Below are 13,509 nucleotides of genomic sequence, written 5' to 3'. Positions count from 1 at the left end.
GCTTTCTTGTCACGAGGCCGCTGCATGTTCTGAATTGCCGCGATCTTCTCAGCGTAATGTCATTGAGATCTTTGTTGATAATGTTGACCAGTGGCCTATGATCAGTCTCCACTAGAAATCTCCACCGGCTTCACCCCATGCCCTGATATCGTGTCACCCAGGAAGGTCAGAGATGTACGTGCGAAGGTGCACTTGGCTTGGTTGAGCTTCAGCCCAAATTGGTGGATTCTTTGGAAGACTTGTTTTAACCAAACAATGTGGTCTTGCTCTGTCGTTGGCCATATTATGAGGTCATCAACATATACACGGACGCCTTCAATGCCTTCCGTCATCTGCTCCAAAATTCTGTGAAATATTTCGGATGCAGAGATAATCCCGAAAGGCGTACGATTATAACAGTATCGCCCAAACGGTGTGTTGAAGGTACACAGCAGTCGGCTGGAATCCTCAAGCTGCATCTGCCAGAAGCCTTGTGAGGAATCAAGTTTGGTGAATATGGGAGCCTTTGCCATTTCGCTCGTTATCTCCTCTCGCTTGCGGATAGGGTAGTGCTCCCTGCGAATGTTTTTGTTCAAGTCTTTGGGATCAAACAGATTCTGAGTTCACTGGACGGCTTCTTGACACATACCAACGAGCTGACCCAGTCAGTCGGCTGTGTGACCTGTGATATGATGCTTTGAGATTGGAGGCGTTGGAGTTTTGCTTTTAGCTTGTCCTGTAACGGAGCTGGTACCCTCCTTGGTGCATGAATGACCTGTGTTGCATCCTCTTTGAGCAGGATTGTATACTTGTAGGATAAGGTACCATGCCACAAAAGACATCAGGATACTCACTGAGAAGCAGCTGGATGGCATCGGCCAGTCACGATGATTCAACTGTGTTCATGAAAGTCCTTTGTATCAGCCGCAAATCATTGCAGGCTTGAGCACCTAACAGTGACGTTCTTTTGTCGTCCACAATCTCAAAATGTAGTCCTTTCGTGACTTTCTTAGGAACTACTTGGGTGGCATGATCCCCTCGAGGTGATCTGGTTCCCATTGTAATCTGTTAACTTGCATGCAGCAGGTAGCATCTCGTGTGTCCCTGGGATGGATGCGAGATCTTTGCTTGTCATCAAGTTCGCGGATGCTCCCGTGTCCAGCTTGAACCTAACTGGAGAGTTGTTCACTTGCACCGTGGCACTCCATTCGCTTGTGGGTTCAATGGTATGCACGTATCGAGGCCGTGTGGTCAGCTTGTGCTGTTCGTCTGTGGCATTTATGATTCAAACGCCGTATGTGTTCTCCCAGGAGTGGAACTCTTCGTGGTCGGAAGTTTTCTTCGGGTGTCCGAGTGCCCATTGCATCTACTGTGCAAACCTTGAAGTTTCCATGTCTTTGCATTGGAGAGTAATATTTGGCTGTGGACTGACACTGGGAGACAAAATGATTCATCTTGGAGCACTTCAAACATCTTTTCCATAGTGCAGGACATTTCCCTTTTAAATGGGCGGTGCCACAGAGGTAGCACGTCATGCCGTCTGTGACGTCACCCGTCGGCAGCGATCGTGCATGCACGACTCGCTCTGCTGGCTGGGGTCGGTACTTTACATATCGGAATCTTGCATGATCGCGTTTCTCCTGACTGCGCGCATGCGCAGACATGCTGTAATGGGCGCCAGCGGCCGGAAAAGAAGGCCTGAGAGGAGGCCACCATTTTAAATTCTTCCATCTGGTGGAGTACTTTCTCCATGTTGTACTTTTCAAGAAGCTCCAGGTACTGCTGTTTTTTCTGTTCTTGATGTAAGCATTTTGCTATGGCAGTTTTTAAAAGTTAAATCATTTTGCTGCATTAAGGATTCCCTTAAATTTTCATCTGAGAGACCATAGATTAATTGATCCCTGATGATGGAGCCTGTTACATCAGCATAGTTACAACCTTGTGCTAGCAATCAGAGATCTGTGAAAAAAATTAGAGATAGTCTCCCTGTTTTTTTGGAAACTGTTGCGCAGGTTAAATCGTTCCATGATTTCATTTGACTGTGATTTAAAGTGTTCATCAAATTTTGCCATTATCACTTGAAAGCGAGTTTTATCTTCATTGTCACCATACGTAAAAGAGTTATAAGTGTCCACAGCTTGCCAGCCTGCCGTTGAGAGTAATATCCCAATCTTTCTCTCGTCGGGGGCTTCATTTAAGGCAGTAGCCGCCATGTATATTTGAAGCTGCTGTTGATACATTTTCCAGTTACTATTTAAATTACTGGTAGTTTACAGCAACTCTGGAAGTGGTGTGTGGTCCGTCGCTTTGGTTGGTTGTTTGGAATCAAAATGCTGCGAAGTCTTCCACAGTCGAGCGGCCGGCCCATTACTTTTGCCGCTTGTTTTGGTTCTTTCCAGTCTCTAACCTAATCTATCTAGTACTGTCCGATTAAAGCCAATCTGGTACCATGTTTTGTTACCTGCAGGGCAGGTATCTGTGCTACTCAACTAAGTTACAGTAGAGCCTTTGGAAGAAGGCTCGAAGTCGTCTAGAAATTTTACAGAAGGTTAATTAAGCAACACAACCTAAATAACTGCGTGAGTTCTTACTTTAAGAACTGTACTAGTAGAAAGGTTACAATTTTTCTATACACTACAACTAGGCCTGACCACACTGACAGCTCTGAGCTAAATCTCTGCCTCTTGGTCTCCTCATGGTCGGATCTGCCCAACTGCTTGCTTCCCCTTTTTATACATGCCAGTGCTCCCTCAAGTGGTCTTTCCATTACCCATCAGCCCCTTCTGTACATACCCAAGTAAAGATCACTACATGGAGAAGTTGGACATTGGAAGGGGAGGGGCCGGTTCTGGTCAGGGAACGTCCCAAAAAGTGCTCGGTCTGGGTATTTCAGATAGTTATGCAGAAGTTAGCAGTGCTTTTATTTCATTAAGCAGGACCATCTGAAACTAGGGATTTAATTGCACAGAGCAGGGCAATTGTCCAGAGGACGTTAGCACTCCTGGACAATTGCCAGGTAAACCTTTAACTGGGAACGTTTAAGAGTGATTCCCCAGCACACCTTTGGGGTACCGCCCCATCTCTCCCCCCTCTAAACCCACCCCCGGGCCCAAATCCGACACTGGGAGCCAGGACGTTATGACCCATTGTCTTACATTATTTTGTGTTAACAAACAAACCTAGTTGTCTTAGTCTGAAGTAATTCCAAACATTTGTGATTTTTGACTTAAAAACAAGCCTATTACTCCACTGCAGTATTGAAGGAATGCTGCACTGTCAGAAGTGTCAAATTTTGGATGAGATGTTATTACACTGAAGCCCTGTTTGCCCTTTCAAGTGGACGAAAAAGGTCCCATGGCACTATTTCAAAGAGGAGCAGGAGATTCCGATCGGGTGTTCTGGCCAACATCCTTCAATCAACATTATAAAAACAGGTTATCTGGTCATCGCTGTTTATAGGACGTTGGTATGTGCAAACTGGCTGTTGCATTTCCAAATGACAACAGGAACCAGACTTCAAAAGAGTACTTCATTGCCTCCGAAGCACTTTGGTTCCTGTGATCGTGGGAGGCACAGTATAAAAAGGCATTTTTTAATAAAATGTTAAATTGTACCAATATTAAACAACCTGGCTGGAATTCTCCGGCTGTTGGGATTCTCAATCCCGTTGGCTGCATACCCCCATCTGCAGGTTCCCCAGCGGCGTGGGGTGGCTTCAATGGGTAATCCCATTGATGTGCAGCGGAAGTAGAGAATCCCACCGACAACAAACGGCGCTGCCGAGAAACACGCTGCTGGGGGACTGGAGAATCACGCCTCTTATCTTTTGTTACACACTATTTAATCTCTACAGAAAGCTTGTAATGTTACCTACTTTTCTGTTACATAGAGAAAACCATTCCGAATGTAGTCAGTGGGTATCTTTTTGTCCCTGTTAATTAGACAGCAACGCCAGCCACTTTCACACACTGGGGAAAAAAAAGAGTGCATCTTTTAATTGTGCACATGCATGAAAAATTAACTTAATTTCTGTTTGATTATGCATGTTATATATTGCTAATTTTTCTTTCAAAATCCATCTTTACTCACACTTGACAATTCACTGAGGCCATGGCAAAGAATAATGGACTTAAACAATTTGTAAAAATTCATCTCTAACAATAATAAATGTCATCTGTGGTCTGCATGCTACTCAGTCTTCTAAGTAATACAGAAACAGGAATAGGCTATTCAGACCTTTGAACCTGTCCCACCATTCAATTGGATCATGGTTTATTGTGCCTCAACTCCACTTACCAATGTGGAATAAAAATCTATCTCACCTTTCAATTTTTCCAACTGACCTCGCCTCAACAGCTTTTTGACAGGTTTTCCCATATTTTCACCACCTTTAAGTGACAAAGTGCTTTCTGACACCACCACCTAGCTCTAATTTTCATTACACCCTTTTATTCTGGGTTTACCCACTAAAGGAAAGTTTCTCTCTATCGAACCTACTAAATCCTTTAACTATCTTAAACACTTCAAATAGCTTACCCTTCATCTTCCATACTCAAGGGAATACAAATTTAGTCTATGCAACCTGTCCTCACACTTTTTCGTTTTTCTCCCAATATCATTCTGGTGAATTTCCGTTGTATTCCTCCTGTCTGCTGAAATGTTCAGCAGAATATGAATCACTGAACTCCACTTAAAGGAGAAGTAATCTGGATAAATTTTATAAAGTCAGTGGATGCTTGCACAATTGCAACTTTCAAGACGGAGATTGCTACATTTGTCAGATACAGCAGTGTAGTGATATGGAGCCAAAATGAATAAAAAGGAACTGAAGTACAACGACCATGATTTTAGGAGCATCGGAAAGGCTGAATGGCCTACTCCTACTTATTCAGGAAAACCTAGCCAATCTACCATGGCATTGAACGGCAAATGCAATATTTAGATCAAGCAGGGTTAGAGAGCAGAAGTGCTGTTCCAGGAAGTGCTGTGCAGCGGGAAAGCAGCTTATGCAAACAAAGGTTAGAGTTGGATTAGGAAGGATGTGATGATGGGTTGGGAAAGATTACTTTCTCAGTTGAGGTGGAGGGATGATGTAGAGTCTGATTAGATGCCAGCAGACGATAGAGAGCTATGGACTCAGGAATTGATTCTGGATGGCAAGAGATTAAAAAATAAAAAAGGAAGAGGTTACCATAGAACAGTACAGCACAGAACAGGCCCTTCGGCCCTCGATGTTGTGCCGAGCAATGATCACCCCACTTAAACCCACGTAACCCGTATACCCATAACCCAACAATCCCCCCATTAACCTTACACTACGGGCAATTTTAGCATGGCCAATCCACCTATCCCGCACGTCTTTGGACTGTGGGAGGAAACCGGAGCACCCGGAGGAAACCCACGCACACACGGGGAGGACGTGCAGACTCCACACAGACAGTGACCCAGCCGGGAATCGAACCTGGGGCCCTGGAGCTGTGAACCATTGATGCTAACCACCATATTACCGTGAGGCCCATGAAGTGAGATAGATGGAAATGTAAGAAAGTTGTGCTCCAAACATTTATAAACTTAAATTACTACCTTCCTAGTGCTGATACAAACACGAGTGCCACCTCAAAACATTAGGCTGTTGCACAGCAAGGTGGCCAGAGCTTGAAACTACATGCAGACTCGACCAGCATTTTTGACATTAAATCTCAACGTACCCCATTGTAACAGTTAGCTTTTCATGAATTTAATATTCAAAACAAGCCTCACAGGTGCTATCTATAGGCATAACAGGTATTGCATCCACAAATAAACAATTAACATTGACCTTTCAATTGGAAGACTCTGACAGAGGTAGATTTTGTTGTAGATACCTGGTAATGGACGTTCATTTTCTGCCAGACTGAAGATCTCACTGAAGCTGCTTTTTTTGGAACTGTGGGAACGTGCACCATCATCCTCCCTGCTGTACACAGACATGCTGTTGGCAGTAACATTGGATCTTGACACAACAGTTGGAATCTGTGGAAACAGCACATTCAAGGTGGGGGCTGGATCATATGAAACTTTAAACAATGAGGGTTTAAACACATGGCATGAATTAACATTGGCCGGTCAATAGGCTCCACTCTCTTCCCATTTTACTCTTTGGTTTTCGAGAAAATAGAGAAAGATAGTTGCAACTCATTGGATTATTAATGAAAAGTGTTTTTAAAATTAACAAGATTTGCAATACATTTATCTAATTAAATTCTTTCCTTTGGCCTTTCACATTTCTGTGAACTTTTCACCATCAGTTTATCTAGGTTTGCAGGATATTTTTCAGCATGTTGTCCGGTTCAGTCTGTTGGCCAAATCTCCTCGCCAGTGAGTTGTTTTTAACTACTGTATCATTATTAATTCTGTCTCTTTTTTTATTCCTGGTGTATTGAATAATACTAGGATCTGAAGAACTTGCATTCACAAAATTCAGATGAAGTAGATCAACTGACTTATCCATCCAGGAAAGTTCACTAGACTTAGACTGAATTACTATCTGTACGAAATAAAAAACATATTTTCCTAACTAGTTTTTAAAACAACATTCGTTGCTCAAGATAATCACAAAATTTGCAAGTTTTAAAGTAATTTCTGGAACAATTAGCATTTCTGGAGCAACTTGTTCTCAGAGCAAAGGAGTACATATTCGGAATTCAGGAATGGACGTCGCTGTAAGCAATCTCCTTTTAAACGGACAGTGTGTTTGGGAGTGTCAAACTCATCTGGGCTATTTCAGTTTGTTGCAATTTTTTACCCCTCTGGATGCATCTTGAAAATAACTTTACTAAACACAAATCAGTCCTTTTAAACATAATCAATGTGTATGTCCTTAGCACGCCAGGGAGAAAATTATTGGTGGGCGATAGAGAAACAAAAAGGGGCCTGGTGACCAGACAAAGTGTGTGTGTGTGTGGGAGGGGGGCAGGTCCCAGATTCAATCCTGGCTCTGGGTCACTGTGCAAACTCCACACAGACATTCTCCCCATGTTTGCGTGGGTTTCACCCCCCCCCCCCCAACAACCCAAAGATGTGCAGGCTAGGTGGATTGGCCACGCTAAAATTAAGGGAAAAAATGAATTGGGTGCTCTAAATTTATAAAAATTAAAGACATTTTGCATTGGTTGAAGAAAGTGCCACTTTAAAGACTGCACTCTAAAATCTTAGAAAGGGCTGAGTAAAATTACCCTGTTGCAAACCTGTGTTTGTTCAATACAAAACTCATTAATCTGACATTTTGTGAATTACAAGAACAATTCAAGTTTCTTCTTAATGTTCAAATTTAGTGACTTTTACAGCCTCTTTCTAATAGAATTCATTGCTATATAATGAACAGTTTTGCAGCGTAGATATACAAACACTTAGAATTAGGCTGAGATCTTCATTCACAACATATCTGTACAGCCAACACAATCGGAAGGTTTAATTTCATCAGCCTGGGCTGGATTTGATGAAAATGGACACAGCTGGTTAAAAAAAAACACCCAAGTATTTCATATAACTGGATTTATGCTTTAAAATAGATATCTGAAATTAAAAATTACAGAAAACAATAACCAAACCTTACATTTGATGATTCAGAACCGCTGACAAAGTAATTGAAATACATGAGCCATTGGAGGGCGCTATACCGTTTATTTCAGGAGCTTCAGATGAATCTAAGAACAGCAGCAGTGTAACATCCCCCCTCTGAATCCACAGCTATCTCAAAATATTTAAAATAATTATTAGAAAAAGCTCAATAAAATCTCTTGGCAGAGGGCCTACCTTTTCAACTTTCTACTTCTTATCTCCATTCATGGAATTAGTCAACTGCCAAATAAGATGATTTCGAACACCAATTTGAAACATATGTTAGCTTGTAAAGGTACATCACAAAACTCCTTTAATTACTTAAATATGACGTTTGGTATCTTCGTCAAACAGATCAGAAAGTTCCAGCATTCCATTGTAGCCATGCTGGCCACGCAAAATGGATACTGAGCCAAACTAAAATGGAAGGCAGCAGGGAAAGCCTGTTTAGTAAGAACAGACAGCCTGCTCTCAACTAATTAGCATTTTGCAAGCAGCAAACCAGTTTTCTGGCCAGGTGCAGATCTCCAAGCCAAAGGTGTTAATGGCAAAGCGCTTAACATTCTGATGAGGCGGCCCAGATCCAGACACACACAATGGCAACATTTCCATCTCAATGTAGCAGTTAATTGGTGGAGTAGACAGGATGGCACCAGAGTAACAAATATCGAAACCACCCCCCAACATCGAGGAAAGCCCCGCATTGGAGGATTTCGAAGGTAGCCGTTTGGAAACGTTCCAATCGGTACCGAAAGGTAGAGCCCGCCTAGAAGGGGGCAAGGACATTAGAGAGGGGTATAAAAGCAAATCCCCCACAGAGCCCCGGTCTGTTAAACCCGTGCTCCGGCTCTGACTGACATCTTGCATCCTGACACCAGCCGTTGAGCACCAGCCGCCGAAACCGTAAGTTCAACGCTCGCTACGCGATCCAAGCCCACTAGACTCCCAAGTACCAGAACGCTTGCTGAAGGCTGCAGACAAAACCAGGACAAAGGCCTCGTTCTCTGACCTTGCCTGTTCCTGTTAGATAAGTATTCTGTTTGCTTAAGTTTAGTTATAGCTTAGTCTCTTAGTATGTGCATGAGTATTTATTATAACTGTATAATAAATATTGATCGTTTGAACTTTACTAATCGGTGTATCGTCTTTATTACTTTGAACTTGACCTTGGAATACTTGTGACGTTGCCTATACGGCAACTGGCGACTCCAGAGCTAAATAATTACATAGAACAGAGCCTAGCAGTGTTAAGCACACGTCGAACTCGGAGGCGTGTTAATACACTCCAATAAACGCGTTTTACGCCCATAGTAAAACGTGCAACATTTAGTGGCGACTCCGCCGGGACCCTGTTGTAAGTGGAAACACCACAGTGTCCAGGACCCTGAAATTTGAATTAGAACTCCAAATTGCAGAGAAAGAAAGAGATCACAAGTATTCAAGGTGTTCAAAATAATAAGCGAAATTCGGAAGTGTGTTTAGTGCATGCGTACTAACAGGGCTGTAAGGTAAAACTGAAAGCTTTTTGTTGCGACAAACTTTCGGTAGTTTTGTTAACGGAACATAGCGTAAGCCGTACCCGTTTCTCGAAACACCACCCCAGCAACCCCCTGTTCCAAATTATAAAAAGAGAGTCAGAGGAAATGGCCATGCAGGCAATGGAACGTCTGATGGATCCAGCAAAGTTTGTGGTCGCAGCGACCAGCAGCAGTAGCAGAGTAGGCCAGTGTCCCACGTGGGAGCTGGAACTCCGCAAATATTTACAAGGAAAGGGATGGCCCCTTTGGAAAGAGTTTTGTGCAAATGAGGAGACAGGTCCCGGGAGTATAGGTCATACTTGGTGGGAGAACCTCTCTCAAATACACAAAAGGAATCTAAGTAAAGCACGCAAGCCGATGGCGATTGTGTCCTGTTTGGCACAGTTGCGAGGCGCAGAGGAGGTCATCAGGACGCTCCGGACAGATTTAGAAGAGAGGAATAGGATGAGTAAGGTCGATGTCAGGGACATCGAGAAAGAAAACCTGGATCTCAAAGGGAAGTTGGCAGAGAAGGATAGAGAGGTGGATGATGCCAAGAGGGCTCACCAGTCTTGTCTAGCTCATCTGAGCAGTTCCCAGACCCAGTATGAGAAAGCCTATCAGGACGTGCAACGTGCCGTTCTGATAAGACAGGAATCGGAAAAGCAGGTGGAGGCATTGCAGAGGCAATGTTCCGATCTCAAAGCAGCTTTGAGAGCACTCCATGCTGCAACGACCGAACAAAGACAAAGCACAGTTGACCACGCGAAATGCAGGAAACAGATTGCGGAATTGCAATCTCTGCTTTCGGTGCAGAATGGCTTCCAAAGCACCTTTGGAGCTCAGTTAGATGGGGAAAATGCCCCAGATTGGCAGGAATTAAGTGAGACAGCGCAGCGTTATGTTCAGGGAACATGTGCGCCCGCAGCTCAGCAGAAACGACAGGCACCCCAACCCCCCACAGCTCAGACCATAACCGCACCCATGAATCCCGTAACCACACAGAGAAAAGCCGAATCAGAAGGCGTCCCAGACATAACTTACACCACCCCTTTAACAGTAACCCAGCTAAGGGACGCTTGTGAAAAGATCACTCCGTTCCTCCCCACCGCAGACCCCCACCAGTTTTTCGCTAAAGTAAAACAGCAGGCTACCATGTACGGCCTGGATGAGAGAGAGCAGGTTAAGCTCACCGTGCTGAGCTTAGACCAGAGTGTAGTAGCAGCCCTCCCCGACCCACAGAACGTGGCAGGAGGCAGCCTAGAGGAGATGCACACCGCCATTTTAGATGCCATCGGGTACAATAGAGGTGACCCCGTAGAAGGATTGAATAAGTGCAGGCAGAAGAGATCCGAACACCCCACAGCATTCGCAGGAAGGCTGTGGATTCATTTCAGCGCAGTTTTCGGACAGCTAGATAGAGCGCATTTAACCCGCGAAAACATGGTTAAGTGGACGCGCACAATTATCTCACACGCAACAGAAGCAGGACAGAGCGCTTGCAATAGCTATGACCCCTCAGAAGAGGCCCATAACGAAAAATGGGTCCTGAAAAGATTGTCCCGCGCTTGGGAGCAATCGCTTCAGGCAAAAGGAAAAGTTAGATCCCCAGAAGAGGCTCAGGCTGCTGCAGATATCCAAGCAGTCAGAGAGCACCAGAAGCCCGCATGGGTAAATGAAGGCAAGAGCAGCCCTCAACAGAAGGGACAGGAATGCTATAACTGTGGACAGTTAGGGCATTGGGCAAAAGAGTGTAATGCACCCCAGCGATCTCAGAGAGGCCAGCAGACAGGCACTCTGAACCGCAACAAGGCAAAACCCATCCACAATGTAGCAGTACAGTCAGGACCCACCAATGTGGACGAGACGAACTGACGGTGTTCGGGCTCCCCCACTTGGGTCTGTGACACACTATGGGACTCATCAGGGAGGCCCGTAGTCACAGCAAAAGTCAAAGGGAAGCCCATAGAGTTACTGTGGGACACAGGAGGATCCCGCACCACCATTAACTCTACAACCACGGCACACGCAGACACGTGGCCGACCACCTCCACCATCACACTTAGCGGGTTCACCGGACACTCGCAGCAGGGACATATCACAGCACCCGTAGCGATCCAGCTAGGGAACATTAGCACAAGGCACCCCGTAGTTCTAGTAAATCTTCCCCGGACAGCAGAACACATCCTGGGGATAGATTTTATGAACGCTCACAGCTTGTCGTTCGACCCAGTGAACCAGTGTGTCTGGCGAATGGCTAGATCAGACAGAGCCCCAGCCACCCTCACAGTAGGAGACTACGCTAATCGGATTAGCGCAGTGGGAGAGTACTCATTCGACCTGACTACACTCCACACCGACAGACAAATTAAGGCCCTACTAAACAAACACAGGACAGCATTTGCAAGTCACCGTCATGACTGTGGCAGAATGACTGGACAAGTTCATGTTACCGGACAGGACCCCCGACCGCAAAAGCAATATAGATTTCCCCTTGAAGCAGAGGTGGAAATAGAAAAAGTTATAGGTAGCTTGTTGGACCAAGGTGTACTGAGAACGGTAGCCTCCACCAACAATGCCCCTATTTGGCCAGTGAGGAAGCCCGATGGATCATGGCGTCTGACCATCGATTATCGGGAACTCAACAAAGTAACCCCCGCAGTAGCCCCAACGGTAGCTACTAGTCCCGAGACCATGCTCAAGCAGGGTCTCAACGCCAAGTACTTCACGGTATTGGACATCAGTAACGGATTCTGGTCAATACCATTGGCAAAAGCGTGCCAATACAAATTCGCATTCACTTTTAAAACTCAGCAGTACACGTGGACATGCCTCCCACAAGGATTCCACAATTCCCCCTCCATTTTCCAACGACAGCTGGCAAGTGGATTAGAAAAATTTTCCCGACCCGAATGTCTGGTACAGTATGTAGACGACCTACTACTGCAGACAGACACAAAGGCAGAGCACATTTCGCTTCTGGCCGAACTCCTGGAACTCTTAACTGAAATTGGCTGTAAAGTTAACCCGAAAAAGGCCCAAATATTGGAAAGTAAAGTGATGTATTTGGGAACAGTCATCACGCACGGCAAACGCGAGATCGAATTCAAAAGAATTGATTCGATTGTCAAATTGCCCCTTCCCCAGAATGTTTCAGCCCTCCGGTCGTTTTTAGGACTGGTTGGCTATTGTCGGAACCACATAGACGGATTCGCGACAAAAGCCGCCCCACTTTCAGACCTCCTTAAGAAAGGAGCCCCCTGGGAATGGCTTCCGCAGCATACAGGCGCTGTGGAAGAGTTGAAACGAGCCCTTAGTGCAGCACCCGCGCTGCTAGTCCCCGACCAACTTTCACCGTACGCAATCGAGGTAGCTAGCACAGATCTAACCCTCTCGGCCGTGTTGCTTCAGGAACGGCACGAGCAGCTAAGACCAGTGGCTTATGCCTCCCGACTGTTAGACCCGGTAGAACAAGGATTTTCAGCCTGTGAGAGGCACCTCCTTGCTGTCTTCTGGGCAGTACAGTATTTTTCATACATAACCGGACTAAACCCCATCACCATTCTAACCGAACACACACCCACACAGCTACTACTAGACGGTCGACTGAAGGACGGTTCAGTTAGCCAGATTAGGGCAGCTAGGTGGACCCTACTTTTACAAGGACGGGACATTACTGTAAAACGGACACGCACACACACATACTTAGCAGACAACCTCCAATACCCCGGACAGCCCCATGACTGTGACATTGTAGCTCCCCTGCATAACACAGGACCCTTTTTAGCAAAAACACCCCCCAGGAAGATAGGGAACCCAAAACAAAGCCCCCAGCCCACAGACACGTGTGGACCCTTGAGGATTTATGTAGACGGTTCCTCCACAGTTTTAAATGGTGAGCGTATCACAGGATGCGGCATCTATGTAGAGGACGCGCAGGGGCGCGCTCTCGAAGAGATAGCTCTTAAGTTACCAGGTCACTTAGGCGCGCAGGCAGCAGAGCTAGCAGCCATAGCGTACATAGTGGACCACCCCGATTCTTTCCCCAGCCCAGCAGACATATATTCAGACAGCTTATATGTCTGCAATAGCCTAACAGATTTTCTGCCCCTGTGGAGGACACGAGGTTTTGTCTCCGCAGACGGAAAACCCCTTCCATCAGCCCCCTTACTCCAGCATATCCTAGAGAAAGCGAAGGACAGGACCTTCGGCATTATAAAAGTTCGCAGCCACCATAGGTCATCACCCCCTGGGAATGTAAAAGCCGACGCATTGGCTAAGGCAGGTTCCAGGAGAGGACACTTATGGACCCCCCCAGCTAGCGCACCAGCTAGCGCCCCTGTGAGCGCAGTACAAGTCTCACAAACAGAGGTTAAAGATCTCGTGGCAGCACAGAAACAGGACGGAGACCTCA

General features: G+C 45.6%; 1 protein-coding gene across 7 annotated transcripts in view; it reads right to left on the bottom strand.

Moving 5' to 3' along the window:
- The window catches only part of gramd4a (GRAM domain containing 4a), a 233,247-nt gene that overhangs the window by 24,083 nt on the left and 195,655 nt on the right, over positions 1 to 13,509 (bottom strand). For all 7 annotated transcript variants that reach the window (XM_038811399.1, XM_038811396.1, XM_038811397.1 and 4 more), the window contains 2 exons: positions 5,844 to 5,991; positions 3,854 to 3,947 (listed from right to left, as the gene is read on the bottom strand). In XM_038811399.1, coding sequence (XP_038667327.1) covers positions 3,854 to 3,947; positions 5,844 to 5,991 — 242 coding nt within the window. The remainder of the gene's footprint in view (positions 1 to 3,853; positions 3,948 to 5,843; positions 5,992 to 13,509) is intronic.

This window comes from Scyliorhinus canicula, chromosome 11 (genome assembly GCF_902713615.1).
Source record: "Scyliorhinus canicula chromosome 11, sScyCan1.1, whole genome shotgun sequence".
Classification (NCBI taxonomy): Eukaryota; Metazoa; Chordata; class Chondrichthyes; order Carcharhiniformes; family Scyliorhinidae; genus Scyliorhinus; species Scyliorhinus canicula.
The sequence above is the reverse complement of the archived record's forward strand: the minus strand, read 5'-3'. Positions and strand labels throughout refer to the sequence as shown.